This window comes from Melospiza georgiana, chromosome 1 (genome assembly GCF_028018845.1).
Source record: "Melospiza georgiana isolate bMelGeo1 chromosome 1, bMelGeo1.pri, whole genome shotgun sequence".
NCBI classification, from domain to species: Eukaryota; Metazoa; Chordata; class Aves; order Passeriformes; family Passerellidae; genus Melospiza; species Melospiza georgiana.
Window position 1 is genome coordinate 118,288,193 of NC_080430.1, and position 22,217 is coordinate 118,310,409.

Below are 22,217 nucleotides of genomic sequence, written 5' to 3' on the forward strand. Positions count from 1 at the left end.
GTGCTGTGATAGGTTGCAATCAGTTGCCTGCTCTGTTTGGGATCAAGTTTCTGGAGAGCTCTGGGAGGGATTTTTTTAAGTCTTGGGAGTGTAAAAATTCTGTGCTTTATCTTGGACTCATCCCCTGCTAAGTGGTGTGACACTTCTGTGGGCTGAGGCAAAGGGAAGAACAGATGCCAGCTTCCCTTGGGTGGAAGCTGGTTCTATCATTTGTCTGAAGAGCCCCATCACCAGAAGCCTCCCTCCCAAAGCCCAGGGTCTGTGAAGGTCCCTGTTTGTCAGCCAAATTACATGTGGTCCTTGCTCAGTCACATTAACATCAGGGACCAAGTATTCATTTGGTAAGGGCGCCTGCAATGTGAATGAGAGCGTGTGGGAGGAGGTTCGTAGCACAGACTTGAATGCAGAATGTGTAATTCGTGGGCTATTGGTTGCTATGGAGTCCAACTGAAGTGGAAACTGACAGCAAAAAAAAAACCAACTCATAATAATTTTATGTACAAAAACCTCTAGCAGAAACATAACAAGAGAAAATTTTTATATCTTCAAGGAAGTCACTGAGAGGAAATTTTTGCTTGATAAAAAGAAAAAAAAAAAGGATGCCATTTTTTTTCTCAGGCTTGTACATTTCCTCTCCACTGGCTGTGGCAGAGGCTTCCAGCTCATTCTAGCAGGAATTCAAATCTGTGTGTGGATGGCCTTCATTCAGTTATAAACTAAGCCATGCATTTCTAACATTAGAAATGCATAATACAGTTCAGGTCTCAGCTTAGTCTATGCTTTTCTTTCCAACATCCAATGCATTGCTGGACTAAGCACTTCTGAAGAAAAATACCATCTATCCAGTCTGTTGTCCTGGATGTAAAGTTACTTGTAAATTTTATTTATAGAATGACACAGATGCTGTGGGGAAAAAACTTGCTATCTTTTCATTACAAAACAGGGGAGATGCTTGTTTGAAGCTGACATACTGAAACAACCAAAGATAGCTGTGCTGGATGCGACAGAAGAATTAATTTGGAGCTCTGACATTAACTTGATGTAACCCGTGTTTTACTCAGTAGGAGTTTCCTGTGCATGCATTCTGTTTTGACAGAGGGGAAAAAAAACATTAGCTTGGGCATGACAAAGAAGGGTATGGTACCCCACAAAATAAGAAACTTGCCCTTATATTTTTCTTTAATAATTTTTGCAGTTTACATGTCACTGAATTATTCATATTTCTTGCAGCTAACAAGTTTAAATGGCTTTGAATTATTCTATGAAGAAAGTTACCTACAGCAGGCCAAAATATTCTTTGTGAGCATTTGCTGCTCATGCAACCCATTTCCTTGAATTGCAGGCAAGCCTTGCTAATTCCTGCACATATGTGTGCTATTCAGACCTCAGACAGAGGAGACAAGCCCTCTTCAGGGCATGACTCAGCTGTGAGCTCCTCTGTTTGACTCTTCATCCTCTCTAGAGCAGGATTAATCAAGTGAGTCACAGTGTTCATTTGTGATTCTTCATCCTGAACTTATTTTTCCTGATTATTCTTTAGCCAAGGGCTGGCCTGAACTGTGCATATGAGAGACCTTTCCTCACCAAAAGTGATAAGCTGTGAAGATCAGGTTTTGCAGCAGCTAGAGTGATTGCCATTTCCTTCTGATGCCAAAAAGGCAGGGGAGTTGCTCAGGATCATCAGTTTGAATCAAGACATGAATCCCCAAGGTCTGTGTGTTAATAATTTCCAGTACTGATTCCAGTAGGGGTGAGGTTTAATTTTCTAAAATAAATATGTACATTAAAAAAACACAGATGTTTTCCAAGAATACAACAATGGAAGTTTGGTGCTTTCTTATCAATACTTCATGAGCAGAAAGGAGAATTTAATCTGATGAAATAAATGACTTTGTATGATTTATGAACACCTGTTCAAAGCCCACTGTTGACTGGATTCCAGAGGCTTTGTTTAATTCATATTTCATGGACAGCATACCTCAGCTGTGTTTGGGAACAATTGAAAATGTGCCTTCCTGGGTTCTCCTTCTCCACCTGCATGGATCTGCTGTGCTGCTCATGTCTCCCTTTCTAAGCTTTTCATAGAATCATGGAATCATTTAGGCTGGAAAAGTCCTTTAAGATCATTGAGTCCTACTGTTAACCCAGCTCTGCCAAGTCCACCACTAAACCATGTCCCTTAGTGCCACATATACACAGCTTCATATATCTCCAGGGCAACCCTATCAGTGAAAAAGCTTTTCCTAATATCCAATCTAAACCTCTCCTGGAACAAATTAAGGCCATTTCCTCTTGTTCTGTCACTTGTTACCCGTGAGAAGAGACTGACCCTCACCTTGATATCTTTTTTCAGGAAGTTGTAGAGAGTGGTAAGAGCTCCCATGAGTCTGCTTCCCTCCAGGCTAAACACCTTCAGCTCCCTCAGCCACTCCTCACAAGACTTGTGGTCCAGACACTTCACCAGGACTTCACCTGTCCTTCAATAGACCTGCTCCACACCTCAGTGTCCTTCTTGTAGTGAGAGACCCAAAACACAGAATTTTAAATGCAACCAGCTTCTTGAACTTGGACTAGCTCAAATAATTTGGGGCAATCTGAAGATGTGTTTCTGGTCCTTTTTTCTGCTTCCTTTTCTGTGTTTTACTCTCACTGGGAATCCTCCTTGCAGGGCAGGGTCAGCTCTCCCCATTTAGAAACTAAATATGCATTTTTGCACTCTTCATGATTTTTTGTGTATGGAGGGAACAAAGCAAGATGTGGTCTCTTACTTGAATTGTATCTATGCCATGTTTGCAGCTTGCCAAATGTTATGGAGCTTTGGCCACCTTTTCAGTATTAGAGAAGAGAGGCTCTTACAGCATATTAACTTAGGGATATTAAGCTGAATTATCTGCAACTGCCAAGATAGAGGCACTCATCCAAAGTTTTTAGTCTGCTATCTTGTGGGACAGTCAGGATTTGTGGTGACAGTTTGTTTTTGCTTACTACCAGACAATCTTAATGGCTTCAGCTGCCAGTACTTCTGTACATTTGTACTTTTAACTATCTGAATAATCCAATTAATTTCACTAGCATGCCTAAAAGTGCTTAGTTTTTCAGAAGGAGTAATGTCAAAAGCCTTTACTGATGCTGTCTTCTCCAAAATGTATCACCTTCTTTCAGTATGTCTTAGTTGCCCCCTTATTTTCCAGCAGTCCCTCAGCTTTGTTATCCACGGATCTCCTCAAAATGACTGGTGGCAGATAGATGCAAATAGAGCATTTAATTTCCTTGCAATGTCTTTATCCCCTTTAATTGTTCCCACTGCACCCTGCTACTCCACAGAGCCTTCTGGTTCTCTCACAGCCTGCTTACACCTCTCATAATTAAGTAATTTCTTCTTATTTATTTTCATGTTATGCCTTTGGCTAATCTCCCCACCAAATCCCTCAGCTAAACCATCTTCATTTTTTGTGTTACATTATTGTTTCTTACCACTAGCTTGTGTTGGGCTAACTTCCCATTTTCCAAAGGGAATTTGAAGAGTCTCTTTTGTGGTACCTTTCCATTCAGCCAAGGCAGATGGGCACACTCTCTCCCTCCTCCTTTTTCTCTGTCTGGGGCTTGTGCAAATCTTTTGTAACTCATTAGTGGCTCACTTCAGTAAGCTTCATGCTGAATCTTTACAGGACCTTATACATTTCCCTTTGTGTAGTTGTAATTTATTTCACTTATTTTTCTGTGTGAGAGGGTTAAACTGGTGGGGAGGGGCATTGGAGGAGGGGAAGGGAACGTTAAGCAATGGAACAAAAGTGATGGACTAATAAAAAGTGGTTCTGTGTTCATGCATAGAAAATTATTTGGATGCAAATCAGTCACACAGCTGAATGATTTGTCTCAAAGCCCCAAGACTCAAGAGCAGAGGGCTTAAGACTCAAGTGGCACTACTCTGTCTGATTTCTATCCAGGCTCTGCATTCATGGAACAGTGTGTCTGCAAACAACCCACCTGGAGGACTTGTGTGCTGCTTTTATAACTCCCTGTACTCATCAGAAAAACGTCTTTGTGCTCACTCTGAGTTATTTCCTACACCATGTCTTCAAATTGCAAATGCATAGAGTGGAGGGATGTAGGCAGGGACAGCCAGATTAGTTGCAAACTAAGAAAATTGAGTGCCATATCTCCCAGGTAAATAATTTCTACTGAAAGTACAGGAAGGTACAGGTGAGTAATTGTTTGATAAATTGGCAATTTATGTAGACACTCAAACAAAGACTGGAATTCCTCAGCACAAAGTCCAAGGGGAAGATTTTGTACTGAAATATTTCCATTGTCATTTAGAGTTTGAGTGGATTACAGAAGATGTCTTGTATCCACCATTTCCAGACAGCCCCACTGGAATCACTACAGACTTTAAAAACATCAGTGCTAGCAGGATCAGGAATATAAGTTTGAATGTACTCTTAAAAAAACTTCTTCCCATTAATGAAGGATGAAACCTTTTTTTTGTCACAATGTAGCCGTGTTTAACACCTTTGTCAATAAAACCCATCCAGTTAATTCTAGGATTTGCAGCTGTGAGATTGAGATCATGATTATTCCATCTTCCCCAATGTAGCCAGTCAATGATATAATTTCAAACTGATGCCTACAAGAATGCAAAGAAGGCTGGCATGTGTGTAAGGACACTTTTGGAGCCACTGCACATGTCTGGGAGCTTCCATGGGGCAGTTCTTGTGGAAGGCTGACCGCCCTAAAGGAGGATGCTGGGATAGTGTAGGATATATTACATAGATATGGTCTAGGGCTGTGTCCTGGTTTAGGGCAAATTTGGGAGGAAACTTCCAAAGAGGTCCCTGTAGAAAGTAAATTCAAGTGACCTCTCCCCCAGCTGGTTCAGGAAGAGATTTCCTTGGAGAACAGGGGGAAAAAACCTGTTTATTTAACTGGCAAAGTGTTTCACAAGCATAAAAAATTAATAATATTAAACAATAAAACATCTCATTGTTCTGAAGAGATGGCAAATTCAGAAGTCATTTTGTGGTCTGTAGCTCAGCTCACTCAGTCTCTTATCAGTCCCTCTGGCACTGGAAATGCCACATCCCAGGCCCTGGTGGGCCACAGGTGTGAGCTCCTGGTGTTCTTCTGGGTTTTCAGTCCAGGGCAGGTTTGAACAGCTGCAATTAAAAGAAAAGCCACAGTCTAGAGAACTTCACTGCCTCAGCTAGCTAAAAACTAACTAAAAAAGAAAAGGAGAGCTCTGTCCTGCTGTCCATCCATGCTGCAGACATCACAGTCCAGAAGGAGGAATGTGGAGGATTAAGTGTAGTTTCTGAAAACAAACTCCATGCTTCTTTCCCCCCCGCTTTGCTCTCGGAACCAGTCTTAAAGGTGCACAACTTAATATCTAGCATAGGCAGAAGAGACCGCTGCGGATAGAAGCATCATAAAGTCACCCTAGAGCAGGGTGTATTTGGGGTTTTTTCACCAGATGTGGTCATCTGATGCTGCTGCTTGAAAGTCATCACCATTTCAGCTAAGCAGTAGGTAGTATATCACAGTTTTTTCAAAATAAATTTAGACCTAAAGTACATGCCAATTGCCAATCCAATCCGTATGCTTTCACCTGACGTTGCTAAGGAAATACTCCTCCTTTTAGCTGTTTAGTAGAGCTTCCCCATAGGGTTTGAAAAGGTCAAGGTTGTTTTGTAACTATAAATGAGGGAGGGGTGACTTGGTATGCAGCAAGAGCAATATTATGTGTCTTTAAGCTCAATAAGCTCAATTTATTGCCCCAATAATTATACTTAAGAGAAGCTTCTAACTTTTGCAGAAAGGCAGAGTGCAGAAGCAGATTTTACAAGGGATCAGGTCTTTATAGAAGGAATGTACATTTCCACTCAAAACCTATTGAGAGAAAAGAGAAAGAATCAGAGAAGAATTCACCATTTACTTTTACTAGAAATTTAACATGTGTTGATGCCATTCAGGGGTAGAAGCCAATGGTAGAGAAATTTGCTTTGACTGCACATATGTTTTTTTATCTCAGGCAGAATTTGAAACAAATGCTCTTGAATGTTTGAGGGGATTTGTTTTAAATTGATGAAAACAGCAGAAAAGAAATAAATTAAAATCTCCATGGGAGAACATGGTATGAACCTTCCCTGTAAGGACCTCAGATCTCATGAAAACTTGAGAACAATGCTAAGGTAAAACAGATTGCACTAGCAGTATATTACAATTTTGTTTTACACAAGGTTATACTGCACTTTGTGAAGCTTTCCTTACTTGTTACTCTCTAATGGAATGTATTGTTTGTAAATAATCATAATGAGAAGGACAGATGAGGAGAGCACCTAATTCAGCTCGCTGGGGTGTAAGTATGGAATAGTCATTAAAGTTTCCAAGTCTTGCTTTTGTGAAAGGGAAGTAGTGAGGAAATGGAAGGAGTGAGCAGCCCAGGCTTCCCAGAGCAGACTTTCACATTAAAGAAAGCATTTCAGCACTTTCTTCCCTTTTACTTGTTAAATGCTTCAGGCCCTCCAAGGCTTTTAATTATTCTCCCAGAGCTGAGGGAAGCCTTGTGGCCAGCCTACTGTAGCTGGTAATTAATAAAGAGCTCTCATTTTGAGCATATGTAGCCATTTTTCATGTTGCATTTGGTTTGCAAAAATAAGGCAACTGTCAAACTGCATTGTGTAAAGCCTTGCATCATTCCCTATACTCAAGCACAGAACCTAGTTGTATGATATCTTTTATATTAATATTGTACTGATTTATTTCCTTTTCTGAAAATAAGGAAACAAAAAAATCTGATAAGAAGAAGGGAAACAAACTGGTAAAGTATATCCAAACAAGCAAGGATTTAAATCGATAGCTTGAATTTGCTTCATTTTATCACAGAAAAATAGTTTCCCAATGTAGCTTAGCTAAAATCTATTGACAGGTCTACTAGCAAAGCTAAGGAGATCTCATTCAGTGTTTATTTTATCCGTCAGTGACCAGGATTTATCACACCAAGCAGTTTTGGAGCAGCAACTCTTTAAAGACACCTCTGAAACAACTTTTTTTCAGGATTCTACTAGAATAAATCCCTGTCCTTCACTCATGCCCCACCCATAGCAAAACTGAGAATCTTGAGGTTTGAAGACAACTGCAACCATTGATTTTTTTTTTCTGCTTTTGCTTTAGGAACTCCTTCATAGATATCCTTCGGGCTATTCTGCTTTCCTTGGAAGTGCTCATTGAAGATCAGGAGCTTCAGATAAATGGCTTCATTCTAATTATAGATTGGAGCAACTTCTCCTTCAAGCAAGCCTCCAAGCTTACACCCTCTATCCTCAAACTGGCCATTGAAGGGTTACAGGTAGGTGGAGGGTAACACATGTACCTGCAACTTTTATTGCTGCAGACAGTGATTTTTGCTTCATCAGGCCCTGGGCAAAGTGAAAGGAGGAGAAATAATCTAGAATGCTTTAATGTTCCATCCACTTGCTGCATAGATCGATTTTCAGACATCTCATTTTGTCTGCCTTTCACATTTATTTCAGCTGTAAATCAATGTAGCCAGGACGTGTGTTACTTACCACAGCATTAGGAAGGAGGGTTAGAGATTTGAGGTTTAATCCATGAGAGAATTCAAGGGGATTAGAATCCAGCAGTGTCTGCCTTCTGGAGTGTGCAGTCCACATGCAAGCACATGTGTGTGCAGAGGGAGGGTGACAGGAGATGAGAGCAGCTCCCTCAGCAGATGGAAGAGCAGTGCTGTGTTCATGGGAATGCGTTTGAGTAGCACGGAAAGGAGGAAGAGCAGGACAGGCTCCCTGTTGTGGCCTCATTCTGACTGCCCTCATTTGTCACACAGGATCCTGTTGCTTTAGGGTTCAGACTCTTGAGGGGCTGCACTTCCACTTGGTGCTTGCAGATAAATAGGAACAAGCTAAAACCATGTGCTGTCATGGGGTTAGGTAGGAAGTGAGGAAAAGGGCAGCTGGGGACTGACGGACAACCTGAGGATGAGGATAAACTGTGGTGGTCAGAGAGGACTCCAGTCCCTTCCACTAAAGTCCGAGCCCATCTCTGGTGTTAGATCCGAGAAGGACTTTTAACATAACCTTACTATTTGAGGGCATTTGATAGAATCCAAGGGCTATTTGAGTTGGAAGGAGAGATGGAGATCACTTTGTCTGATGCCCTGCTCAAAGCAGGGATGACTTCAATCTTATACCAGCTTGCTTAAAGACCATGTTTTCATGCGGCTACATATTTAAAAGGAGAGATAAGTAATTGGTTTTTTCTTGCTTAATACTTACCAGATATCCTGTTGTCATAAACACCTCAAGAAAACTTCTCTCTAGTGTGTTCATTTTTATTTTAACTTACATTCCAGAAGGAACAATATGTTCAACTATTTTTTTGACTAGCAAATTATCTGCAACTAGATCATGATTGTATCTGCTTTGTTTTATTATTCAAAAATTAGGTAGAAAAATCTGCCAGCAATTTTAAGCCTGTGTTCCCCTTTGTGAGGAATTTTCATCTATTCTAACAAATTAGAAAGTCAAGCTGTGCAATTAGTCCTTAGCACAATACCTTATCTTCTCCTGCAGATACTATCACTTCATACAGAATAACATTCTTTGGTTCAAAAAAAAACTTCTAGTCAGAAGGAAGATAAAGCCAAGTGACATTCATAACTAAATCAAATTCTAGCAAAGCATCCTTGTGCATGTCCAAATTTAGCTTTTCCATCTATTTAGTTTGAGGCCAGTATAGCCTTCATCCCATCCAATTTCTGGCCATGGCACTGCCAGGTTGTCTGCCTCCAGTTTGTTTGCATTTGTCAGCAGCAATACTGGAAGTACTGAAGCCTGGAAGTACCAAATCTTATAATTCTGTCATTAGCCTGACATCCTGTGCTGTGCAATTGAAGGAGGCAGCATTAGTTGAGTATGCAACTGCATTTCTTTTCCTATTTGAAGATGAGTTACTGTTGTCTTCTCCAGGATTAGTAAAAATGTGACTCTCTCTGAAAGTACAAATTGGGATAATGTGTCCTAAACTTAGCTAACCACTGGCTTTGTGAGTAGTAGGAGTAGTAGGAGTTGTGAAAGCTGCATTCTTTTTTACCAGTTCTAGAAGCAAGACATTCATGCTTATCAAGCACATATTTAGCATTCAATGATGTTGGGGGTTTTTTAGTTTGGGGGGTTTTTTGGCTCTCACCATTGCTATTGAAGTCTCTTCACTGAGACTTTGTTCTTTTATTATTGAAAAAGAACTAGTGCCATCCTAATGTAAAATTTGTATGAAATGTAGTTAAAATGCAGACAATACCTACATACTTCAGAAAAAGAGCCACTGCATTGGAGGTCACTGAAAGTAAAAAAGTCAGGTCCTACTCCCATGATATGATGATGTCCAGAAATAAAAGCAGATTGTTTTAGTTCCTTGTTTTTTCTCATAGCTAAGGCACTGTGCAAGTACAAATCCTCAGACAGGCAGATTACATGGCTATCTCAGTCCTCCTTTCTATGAAGAGATTTTGGGTTATATTAAGTCCTGTGTAAGTCTAGTTAAGTAGATGGAAGGAAAATAATTCTCTCTTACAATTTCTACTGGAGCTGAACCCATATGTTGCTATTTGTGCCAGGAACTTTCAGCCTCTCCCTATGTAATGGCAATTTTAATGCCATAGAGGAACAATTTTCCTATAGTTTTTTAAACTGTCATTCATTGTCTCAGACCATCACATTCTGACATATTGAATTACTTTAAAAAATAGTATTTAATAATTAATGCATTTAGGTTTTTTTCTTACATTCAAGTTGCTTTCAGCTAATTAATCTTTCGGCAATTCTATATTTTTGCATTTGCCTTAAATTTATTTTTTCTCAAATTATTGCTACAATGCATTACAACTAAAGTGCAGACAGCAAGTATTACACAGGTGCATATATTAATTCATCTTGAGATGTAAAACAAACACTAGTCAAATCTAGTGGACTTGGCTGCAGAAATTAATTTTATTCAGGCTGCTCAGTTTCCAACACTGTAAAACCTGTAAATACTTAGAAAGATGAAGTAGGAGTTGCATCACCACATTGCTGAATGCACATTTTTCTCAATACTACTCCTTGTTCTGTATGGATTTCTCCATATATTGCATCACACAAGACAGTTCATTGTATCTCAGTTACTTTATTTAATGACCTAAAAATGCCCTTATGCCTCCACTTCAAACAACAGTAGTTCAGATGTTAAATAACTATTTGTACAGTATAGCAATTCTCATCATGTCACAGCAGTGTGGGGACAAAAGTCTTTGTAGTGCCTAAGCCATCTCTGATTAACAAACTCTGCTGTTTTAGCACAAGACAATTGTCACTGTATGCTTTGAGCTCATGCTGTATTCCTTCCTAGACCTTACAGATCTCTTGAATTCTAACACATTAAACATAAGATTTTCATGTGGATGGAAAGGTGGAGAGAGAGATGTGTCTAAAATAAACCTATTTTGCTAATAACTTTCCAAGTTTTCACTTCTAATCTTCATTCTTTTAATGTGAACAGCTTTCCCCCTTCATAGCATGTTTTTTCCTCTTTCTCTTCATCTGTGAAGTCACAGTTCTTCATGTGTCATGCTGAGCTTGTAATTATCTTATAATGGTAGACAAAATTTAACTGTGGCTTAAGTTAACCAAAGACTGATCTTCTGGCACTTTGCATAATAGAGTAGAAGCATCAGAGTCCAACAGCAAAGGTCAGAAAGCCATGTTAAAATAATGATGCAGGTGAAGCATGCAAGAAATGGTCACTTCTCAGTACACAGGATGTTTGCTACTTTGCATTCGAAGACTCCAATAATCCTGGAAACCTGAAGTGCTGCAGTGAACACGGCCTTCATGTCCAGTGAAACCCAGACATTTTTTTAATGTAAGGATGGTTGGTTTCTGCTCTGAGGATGTAGTTGGTTGGCCTCCAGACAGGACTTTTGATTTTATGGTATAGCAACGAGTATAAAGAAACACTTTGTTCCTGCCTTATCCAACCAGAGCTATGTACTGCAGTTTGGTATGTGCATGCACGTAGCAATTTAGAAATTGCCCCAGCCAGTGCTCTGAATAGAAATGCAATTACTTCTCAGTAGCATCCAGAAATCTTCCAAAACCTTCCAAACAGCAGAAGGTTTGACCTTGCCTGCTATTTCTTTGATGAAAGCCAAGACAGAGGGCTATGGTCTACCAAGACCCAGCTGAGTGGCTTATGACACAAATCACCAAATTGGATTCAAAACTGACCTGAAGGTCAGGTTTGCACTCCAGAGCACCTAATACTGCCTCACCTAACAGGTCACTTTCCCCAAGGCTGTCTCAAGGCAGTGAAACAAGAATTAGGGTTGACGGCTATTTCCTGGCTGTATTCTTTCTTTCTTTGATATTTGTGTCACATGCAGGTGTCCTCAAATGTGATTACAGTCACTCTTAAGAAATAAACCATATTCCCACTTTGTGACAATGATGAATCACTGCAGGAGTGGTCTTTAGGGTGCAACAGGGCTTTGATTCAAATTTCACAATCATTGCATTGAGCAGCAGTAACAGGAGGGAGCAACTGAGATCTCCAAACAGGAATTTGTCTCCAGAGTTTCATTGGCAATAACTTGACAGAAGATTTGACCAACAAAGGACATTAGGAAAACAACTAAATTTCTTTAAGTTATCTTCAGTTTATCATAATCCAGACAAAATTTGAAGCTAGTATTTCTGTGAGGAGGGGAAAAGGAAAGGAAATCAATGATGCTTGGCTTTAAAACACTTTGATCAGATAGTGGTGCTGATTAAAAAAATCTTTGAAAAAAATCTTCAAATAAGGGAAAATTGTATAAGATTCTCTTAGAAAATTGTCAAAGGTATATTTGCTAATGCTACAGGATAGCATTAATGTTTAGATGAAATCAGAAAATTAAGCTCACAGGTTTGTTTGGAGATTATTTCACTTCAAAATCTAGAATGAGATGCCAATTTATGAAAAAACTGTGGCTCTTAAGAACTATATGAAGCTTTTTGATCTTTAACATAAGCAATAGATTTTAAAAATCTTTTTTCTTTCCTCCTACTGTAATTTTGTAGGATTAAGAAACCTAATGTTATTTCAATTATAACAGCAAATTATTTGTCTTTTGGCATTGTCTTAGACAATCAAATATTTTTCATGTTGTGCTTCAGAAGGAAAAGCTATAGTATTAAAAAATGCTCAAAAGTGAAGGAGAATGTAGATCTTAAAGGAAAAAAAATTCAGTCCAATATTATGCCAGAGGTGTAATATTTTTGTATGCTTTTTTTCCCAAATCTTACTGAAAAATATGAGTCTTTAGAGCTGATAAAAGTTTTCAAGTCAGAACCATTTTATTTTTTTCTGGAACTATGCTGTATTTTCAAAATAGCATTATTACAGTGGAACAGATTTCCAAAATTATCTGGAAATAGGTTTGTTTCAATAATTTTAATCTGGGAAACAAAATGCTTAATAATCTATTTCATTATGAGTGGTAGGAAGCATTTGATTTCTGCCTTAGTTGTTAGTATTTCCTGCTTTTTGAAGTTTGAATTCAAGTGGAGGTAATGGAACAGTATCTCAGAGCATCATGGCCTGGCTTAATGGACATAATTTAATGTTAGTTATGGTCAAACTGGGCATCTGAACAGAATCCAGGCAGTCCTTGAGTGTTTGGAGATTTCACCAAGCCCTCTGCCCTGAAAACTTGACGTCTCCTTCACCAGCCCAGACTGGGCTGGAATCTCCAGACTGGAGCAAGGAATTGACTCTTCTTTCCTTGTTTAAACACATTTATACTCTGAAACCGAGGTAAATGTGAACCCTTTGTCTGAATAAGTACTTCCAGTGGAACTCTTCATGAGTCATGGGAAGGATGTAGGGTATAAGATGCCTGGCATAGTGAGTATAAGATAAAACTCTTCTTTCCACAGAGTTTCTGAACATAATATTGCTGCTACTTGAAAATTTAGAGTGAATGATAATCCTCATTGTAAAAAGCTGATAAACACTCAGCCTTTCTGTAGAAATCTGTGGTGTAAGGTTAAGTTTGCCTGTGCTATAAATATTCTGTGATGCTATTATGTCTCCACCGGTATTTACAACAGGTCATATTAATAGAAAGACAGAACTCTGTCATTGCCTACTGAAGTCAGAACAGATAAAATCCTCAGTGACAGAAGCTATGCAAAGAAAACCATATACAGGCTCATGTATCCACTGGCTTGCACAGGGACAAACCAAAAAACCTTAGCACCTCATATAAAAAGATCCTAAGTGTAGATTTAACACTTTATTTCTTGAAAAATTACTGCAGATTCAAAAGTTGTTCATTCAATTGTTTGGCTTCTCCTCAGCTTTTCATGTTGAGAAAAGTGAGCAGAGAGCTGAGGCCAGTTGCTGGAACAGTGTAACTGGCTGTGGTTCTGTGCACATCTGCAGAGAAATGATGATCTGTGGCAGCTGAGAATCTGTCCCTCTTTCCCTTCCCCAGTTAGAAAGAAACCTACCTAAAGGCAGACATTTTTTGCATATTTATGTCCAGAAGTTAAAGACTAGTAAAAAATTAGGGAAATACTTAGATTTTGTATTTTTGCAAAAGCCTTGTCATTATCTTCCTCAGGATATGGAAATTGAAGAAAAGGGGGTATCCCAGGCTGGGTCCTTGAAAATGGGTAATCACAAGTGTTCATGTGTCCAAAGGCATGTTGCAGCTTCCCAAAGAGTCCCTGTTAGTAACTGCAGAAGAGTAACTCAAGCTTATTTCTATAGAGACAATATGAGCTATATAAACATGGGTTAACCTACAGAAGGGGGTCTACAAATCTGGTCTGTGAAGGAAATAGAGACCTTCTCCCAGTAAGAGTAATTGAACTGTTCCTAAAGTAAGACAACTTCAAGTTCTAATGATCTTCAGCACTGGAACGTGCCTAAAGATCAGAATTTAGTAGATGCTTTAAGATGTAATTGGATATTCTGTTTCCTAAACATATGTAGCAAGGCCACTACTTGTTTTCTTGGTTTCAAGGCCACTACTTGTATGAGACATCAAACTGCATATATACACAAGTATTGGAATGAAATAATTTGCAATATATACACATAAAAGGCATACAATTTTTTTCATTAAAGGTTGCCTCTAAAGTTCTCAAATCTGTTTACCTTGCTAGCTTTTCCTTCAGCATTAGAATGTGCTTCATGTAAGAGACCTGTGCTGGAACATGAAGCCATAGCTAATGATGAGAATTTAGAATCCATTGAAAGAAGGTCAGTTTGATCATTCCAGAAATGCTCATGCTATCTGTCTCCAGCAGCTGTTGTGATATGTAGAGTGAGTACTCTCTGAGCTGCCAGTGAGGGAGCCTTTGAAATTAAAGGAGATGACAAGAGGGATTGACTCATTTTATATTAAAAAAAGGTAGATAAACAGACTTCTCTCTCTCCAAGAGAAGGCCTGTGTTCATTGTGTGTCTATCATCTCTAGGGAGTTGACTGGAACAAGGAAAAAGCAAAGGATAGCAGGCTGCAGACTCACATTTTTCACTTGAAAACTGGAATTAACTGCTTAGTAGAATTGATCAGCCCTGCCATGTTTATCAGTTGGATGCTTTGGGGCTTTTGGCTCCAAGTAAAGGACAAGCTGCATATATTAAACGGAAAGTCTTTTTTAATGCCAGTTATTACATTTTAATAAAGATCTCACCAAGTTGCTGATAAGAACTAGAAAGAAAGAAAATACTCTTTTAGTCCCAGCAAGGAAATGTAAAAGTTTATTGCAGTAAGTCTTAGTGATAGATAGTAAAAAAGCCTAGAGCTAACATCAGTCATGCTCAAACCTTCCCACTAACATGTGCACAAATAGATCATGTTATATGTTGAATGTTTTTTTCTCTCATAAAATATGAACCTGGTCTAATGTACTTGCACTAAATTACATTATCCCTGTCCTTCATAATTTCATAAAATTTCAGGAATGATCCATCTGTAATATGTTTAGCTTTTTTTACAACTCCAAAAGCTTTCTCCTTTTTAGCATGGGAAACGAGTGAAAACTTCCTGAAGAGAGTATTTACTTACAGGTAATTTCTTGCTGTGACAAATATACACAGTGATTATGCAAAAATAGAAAGGAGATTGCATATACAAGACTAGATTAGAAATAGATAGGAATAGTGACAGTTCAGTGAGAGCTTTGTGACAACAGAGTTGACATAGGTGTTATTTTGTCTGAGATGTGGGGTGGCAATGGAGGTACATGTGTATAGGGAGTGGAGGCAGAGCAGGAGGAGTCATCATTCTGATATGACTGCACACAGTGGCATAGATTATCCCCTGAGCACAGCTAGACAAGGACTTGGCTCTCTCTAGGAGAAGACTCATGCTGGAGCCTTCACTAATGACTGCAGAACTGAAATTCCTATCTCCAGGGAAGGCAGCTGTGGCAGGGTAAGATCAGCTGCTCCTTTACACCCCTGGCTCACAGCCCTGTCTTTAGCACATGCCTTCAAGGACGTGCTGTGGAACTGCCTGTGGGTCCCCGACTGCTGCTGTGGAGCACCCAGCAGCTCCGCTCACACAGCTGCAGGAGAGGGCTCTGGGCAGGGCTCTCTGTTCATTCTGCTCCTCTAAGCAAGGTAATTTCTGGTGCAAGTTTTTAGCAAAAAAGCTGCTGTCAGAAACATTTTAAAATTCTGCAGAAAGGCAATGATTTTTAGAAACATTTGCCTACTTGTTGTTTGACTTATGTGCAGAAAACTAGGACTTTTCTGCGAACATAACAATTTTTTTTAAATCCTCGGGTATTATTATCTCCTCCTCAACAAAGGAACTTAGGAATTCCTCAAATCTTTTATGGTCATACATATTTGTATGGCTATACATGCTTGTATGGCAAATATGTGTATGATCAACATGGTCAAAAGAGACTACAATGCTTTCAGTATGTTTGAGGTGAAGTCCCAGCTGACGCAAATAGAACTTTTACCATTGTCTTGATGGAGGCTGTAATTCCATCCCTATTAAGCCATGGCAGAAAGTGATTTTCCACTTCAAGAGAGACTTCTAGGCTTGCACAAAATGTCCCTCAATGTCTGAGCATTTTTTGGAAATTCTGTACATCAATAAGAAAGAACATTTGCCTAGTGATCTTGAAGAACTTCATTTTGTTCTCAAATACTTTTGCGTCTCTTCTTAACCATGTGGAACCTTAAAATTAAACAAGCATTCCTGAATAGCAGGAGTTTCTTGATGTAAAAATGTCAACCTCAAACACCACAGTCTTCCGAGGAATGTTGAAAACACCAAGAGAAATATTCAGCCTATTTCCTTCTCCCCTCATCTCTACCCCTTGCCCCCACTAAGCTTTGGTTTCAGCAAATGGACATTTTCTGAGGAAAAAAAGTATTTCAGTGGAAATTCATCCAGTAGTTCTACTTCCCTGTAATTCAAAACTTCCTGTTATTAGTTGAGGATGTGTTTTTCGTCCCTTTCTGGTAGACATATTAGACCATTAGACCATTTGAATGTACATTCTGATTTTCATTCGGAGCACACTCCCACTGTTACTAACTGTTTGCAGTGGAATCAGTTTAAAGAAAGGCTAAAGGGTAATAAAAATAATTTCCATTTCAGAGGAGGCTTTCTGACCAACTCCAATCTACATGCAATAAAAATGCAGCAAAGAAACAACACAGCTAACACAAGTATAATTCCAATGCAAATATTTTTCAAATAGCAGATACATTTGGAAGGTCATTAGATTGACAGTTTTTCAGAAGAAAGGCAGAAGTATGAATATATATGTGATGAGCAAAGTACTTGATGGCTGTGTAAGAATTACAGAGGAAAACAGCAGAAATTTCAATGAACCGAAAATAGAATGCAAGCTTGCCTAGGCTTATAGGGTAAGATAAATTTTATTCTTCTATTTTCCAAGAGAATTTAGAATTTAGTATTTTTGAATTAGTAAGTGTGCTCAGTAGCATATATGCCCAGTGTCTGAAAGCAATGGTTTCCTGTGGTTTGGTGGGAATGTTTATGTAAATGGACACCTGCAGTTGCTACCAAGGATCCAGTCCAACTTCACACAGAAGTTTCCTGAAGAGTCCCACTAACAATTCAAACTTTGTTTGGTGTCTCTTAGAAATACAGAGAACCTGAAGTGAATTCTGAGGAAACAACATCTCCTCAGTATAACACAGACAGCATTAAACTCCTTGTGATGGTCCTTGCCTTTATCACATAATTTATCAATCTCATTGCCAAGTGCAAGGGAAGCTGCAGGAGACAGTCCTAAAGAGATAAGGATTCCTGAATCTGCAGTGGAACTGAAATTAATTAATTGGCGCAGATAAAGCTTCTGACTTAATTAATCACTGTAACTGGGCTTCCTGTTAGCATTGGAGACAATATCTACCAATCATTCTCTCTAAAAAAAAAATTAAAAAATTAACTTTTGCATTCGAAACCAACCAGGCAAACTTCAGTTTCTGTTGCTGGCCACTGTCTTTGCTTCAACCAAGTCCATGATCACTGCAGTGTGGGGACTGTAGTCATTTGCCACTGGGTGTGAAAGAGCTTCTGGGACAACTTTTCACACATAAATAAATAAATGAATAAATGAATGAATGAATAATAATAAAAAAAGCATGCATACTTTGGTCACAAGAGCTGTGTCTTATCAAAAGTGAGATAGCTCAGTTTCCCTGCAAGATTCTAGCTTATGTTTAGAGTGTATCACCCCACATATTCCTATTTGACATGGATATGTGTGTTCAAAGGATTTTCTCATCATATAATATTTGCTGCCCATGGAAGAAGGACTGCGAATACTAGAGGAGTTCAACCACAGCCATCAAATCAGCTAGCCATTATCTACTTTTTCCACTTTCCAACCTCCCAGCTATTTCTCTACCTTTGATACTGCTTTCTCCTCTAAATATTAGAAGAAAAATAAATCTGTGAGGTAAAACAGGTGTGCAAGGTGTGTATTCTATGGTGCTGAGCTCTTATGGCTAACAGTGTTAGTTATTCAAACACACAAAATATAATTAACTATTCAAGAAATTTCCCCCCTCCAATTTGTTATACATGCCTGAATGAATGTTAATGGGGTCACACAGCTCTTTGAACTGCTGCTGACAGAACAATAAAGAGTTCCTGTGGTTTTCAAGAAACAGCACAGTATAATTTTGCTTGCTTTGCAAGGGCATTTCTTAATGATATCATTATACCCTCTAAACTCCTGGTCCACTCTCAGAAACTCACGACACTTCAAATGACAAGTTACCTTCTCTTCTCCCTGGGAGAATTGAATCTCAATTATAATTTATAATGTGTTACTTACTCAGTGAATATTCCTTTCCTGTGCCTCTGAGAGGTGCCAGCTATGGTATTTTAATGAAGCACCCTTGTTTTATAGCCTCTCTACTCTGAAACTGGAACAACAGCATTTAAAGAGCTAGACCCTTTACCCACTTTCCTGAGTGAGGAAGGCAAACACATTCCATTTGAATTGTCTTAAAAGACAATGAAAATAACTTAGATTTGTCTTTATTCCAGAGGTGTTGCACCTGAACAGTATTGCCTGAGAATGTATAAATAACTTTACCACTAAATTCCTGCTGACTATGGTAAAATTAATTCAAATGTTTAAACTATTTTATTTTGACTGCTTGCACTCCTTTGAGCTCACTTATTTTGCAAAGATATTCTAGGCAAAATAGCTGTAGAATGTTTGTTAAACTAACAAAATAAGTGAACATTTTAATTAGCTTGAGTAAATTTATTTGGTATCTACCTCTAAGGATTGCCCAGCTTTGTGTATACAGAGGGAAAAAAGAGAAAAAACCAACCCTTTGTAGTAATGCATTCCTTTTCTTTGAAGCCTGTGCAGAAAGTACATCTGTAAGATACCAGGTTTAGAGAGAGTGAAAGGAAAAAATCAGGAAGGAAATAAGCTTGCATGCTTAAAGGAGATTCTGCACATTAGTAACCTTTGATGATTTTTTTTTTAATTGGAAGTTTTACATAGTACAAATTCTGTAATAACATCAGAACATGATTTTCAGAAATTAGCTGTCAACAGCAGAGTGTTTTATTGGACACTCACATTGTTGAAAATAAATACATGAATTAAAGGCACTTCTGAGCAGTTTGCTGTCAGGCTGCAGTTTCCCCTCAGAGCAATACCTCAGATCTGGGTCTGCTCAAATTGCCCTGGACTGGTCAGTAAATATCCATGCCTCTGGCATAAACAGGGGCAAGCAATCAGGGATTTCAGTGCAGTGAATGCTCAATTATGTCACCAGCAAAACAAAGCTGATTGTGGTAAGCACAGGCAAGAATCATTGTCTCCTTTGTTTGGGATTTTTGTATATTTGGGAGGTGGTGTCCAAGCCCAGAGAGGCAAGCCCATGGCACCTCTCCCCAGACCCTGGAGGCTGTGTTTTCAGGGCAGGCCTCTTTGATCTGGGCTGGTTGGCACACTGAAAGAAGATGTGAAATAACTCTTGGCAGGAACATTTCACTAACAATGAAACATCTGTTGATTTCTGTGTAGATTACATCCTTTTGAGAAACCTGCCACATCAGTAGGGACAGATTTGGAAGATGTGACACAGGTGAAGACTTGCATCCCTTCTGATTTCTTTGCCATTCAGCTGTTGTGTCATGTGAAGCAGATCTTGCGTCCTTTAAAAGTTTCAAAATGCTGTTTGAACATGATAAAATGCAGGAAACCATCAACTTGAAAATTATTTGTAATTTTCTTTTTATCTACATTTTTGTACTTTCAGTCATGAGCTGACTTTCCCCTTGCATTTCTGCAATCATTAAAGCACAGCAGAGCTTCACAAGCTGGAGTGTTGTTACACTGCCACGATGGGACATTCTGTGAAGCAGAACAGCTAATGCCATCTCTCTTTTTTTTAGTTGAGTTTTGGGGGATTTTTTGGTTGGTTAGTTGGGCAGGTGTTTTGTTCAGTGTCAGAATGATGTAAATTAGCTCCACAGCAACACATCAAACATAAGCTTCCTGTTGGGAAGTGGTTCATCAACTAGCTGAAGATCTGATTCTGTTCAATATGGTTGAAATGAGAAAACAAACAGCCACTATCTCTCCCTGATCTCCCCAAAAAGAGGCAAAAAACTAATCCTGGAATGAAATAAAAATGTCTGAGCCAATGCTATGTAAGCTAACAGGAAATCATTAGATATATACTGCCCACCCTTTCCAAGCTACACATTTCATTTGGAAACAAATCTGTACTTGGAGACATCAGTAATTATTTCCATTTATTTTCCGCTTCAGCGATATGTAAAGCTGCAGTTTTGATATAGCTTGCCAAATGCCTCTGTTGATTTACATGAAAGGTTCACAGGAGGCAGAAATATTTGCCTGAGGGATAAAAATAAACATATTCAAGCAAACAAGATGCTAGTAAAAATGTAGTAAATTCTGAAATTCAGTGGAAAACTGACAGTGATTCTCCCCACGCTTATCTAAGCATGACCATGGCAGAGTTTGGTGGATCAAAAGCACGGAGCATTCAGTCATCCCCACTGATCCATCACTGCTCCTGAGAGGCACTGTGACTCTTTTGCAGAGGACAGAGTGAAGGCCTGGTGGTGGGGGCAGGAGCTGCTGAGCTGAAGGTCTATTTATCCTTTGGTAATGCTGGAGTGAGCACTGCTGATGGGAAGAGCAGGGAGGGGAGAACCCAGAGCCTTTTTCTCCCTTCCTCTGAGCAGCCCCGCACACACCCCCGGTGTCCTGGTGTCAGGGAAACCAGAGACTGTGACCATGAGGTGAAAGGTGGACTGCAGCACTATTACTCCTCTGACCAAAAACCAGGAACAGCAAAAGATCCCTGAATTCCCCAGCTGGAGCTGTGCTCTGGCAGAAAACCACACCATTTCCCCCAGTGCTTTTCAGCTTTGCAGGAGTTCTGCACAAACCACAGGAATCAAAGGGGAGAGAGCTTCACCCAGACCCCTCGTGCTGCTGCTGCTTTCTACCTGGCTTTCTTTGAGGAGTGCATGGAAAGCTCACAGCAGGTCCTCTCCTCCAAGTGGGCAACAGACTGCCAGTCAGAGCAGCTGCTTCATAATACACTTACTGTCTCCCTCTGAAAACATCCAAAAACTCCACAACACTCCTCGTCTCTTTTATCTCCTCAGCCCCATGGATTTTTTTTTAACAGATATGGAAGTGCAAAAAAAAATATTTAAAACCCTTACTTTGCATTTGCAGTCTAGGTTTTGAGTCTTTGAGGTGCTTGCAGTTAATGCCTTCAAGATTTTGTTGGCTGCATGAACGCTGGAAAAAATTCATTTCCATTTCAATAAAAGCCAGGCTTTCATGCAATATCACAGGAACTTAATGCTCAGCTTTGAGAGAATCTTTGAAAATCACAAAGTTCAGCACCAGTGCTGATTCTATGTCTCCACAGAATATGTTTTATATATATCCTCCCTCCCTTGCAGGGCACACTTGTGAGCTGGCTGCTGCTGCTGGCCTCACAGAAGAGACAGCTGCATTGGGTATGGTTGTGATGGGAATGGGGTGGTGGTTTGGTTGGATGGAGGAGGAGGAGAGATGGATGGAGAGGCACAACCTCTCTCAGCCAAATAACACAAAATATCCATTGCCCTAAGCAAGGTTTCATGATCAGCTCCATCACTTCCCTCATCACGAAATTCACATCAGTGTCTTTTCTAATTGGAAATGCTGTTTATTTTCAGCTAAAGTAGCTCATTGCAAAAGACATCCTGCTTTGGATGTAGTCAAAAGGACTCTGGTGTACAAGATGTACAAAGACCCTCAATGCTTACTTTTGCAGTGACAATGAGGGTGGTGTTTTTTCTCTCAGACTGAAAGGTTAATATTTAGCAAATAATTTTCTCCCTCTTTACATCAGAGGATCAGGGCTTACCTTGAGCATGAAGTGCTATGTTGTCATTTGCTCACACCAGCACTGAAGAATCAGACCAAAACATCAAGCTTGATTTTACTGCCACTTGCACACCTTCTGAACTTCCATGGAATGGGGATAATTGAGCAGGGAAGAGCCTCACACTATTGCTGATTTAGATGGAGAAACAGCTCATCTTGTCCATTAAAAAATGGGCAAAGTTTGATTTGGAGACCATATATTCAGAAAGTTGTTCTAGTGATATTAGAG

General features: G+C 39.4%; 1 protein-coding gene across 1 annotated transcript in view; it reads left to right on the forward strand.

Annotated features, from left to right (window-relative positions):
• CLVS1 (clavesin 1) overlaps positions 1 to 22,217 on the forward strand; it is a 100,776-nt gene that overhangs the window by 27,381 nt on the left and 51,178 nt on the right. Inside the window, exon 3 of the mRNA XM_058019468.1 lies at positions 7,171 to 7,345. Within this exon, the coding sequence (XP_057875451.1) occupies positions 7,171 to 7,345 (175 nt within the window). The remainder of the gene's footprint in view (positions 1 to 7,170; positions 7,346 to 22,217) is intronic.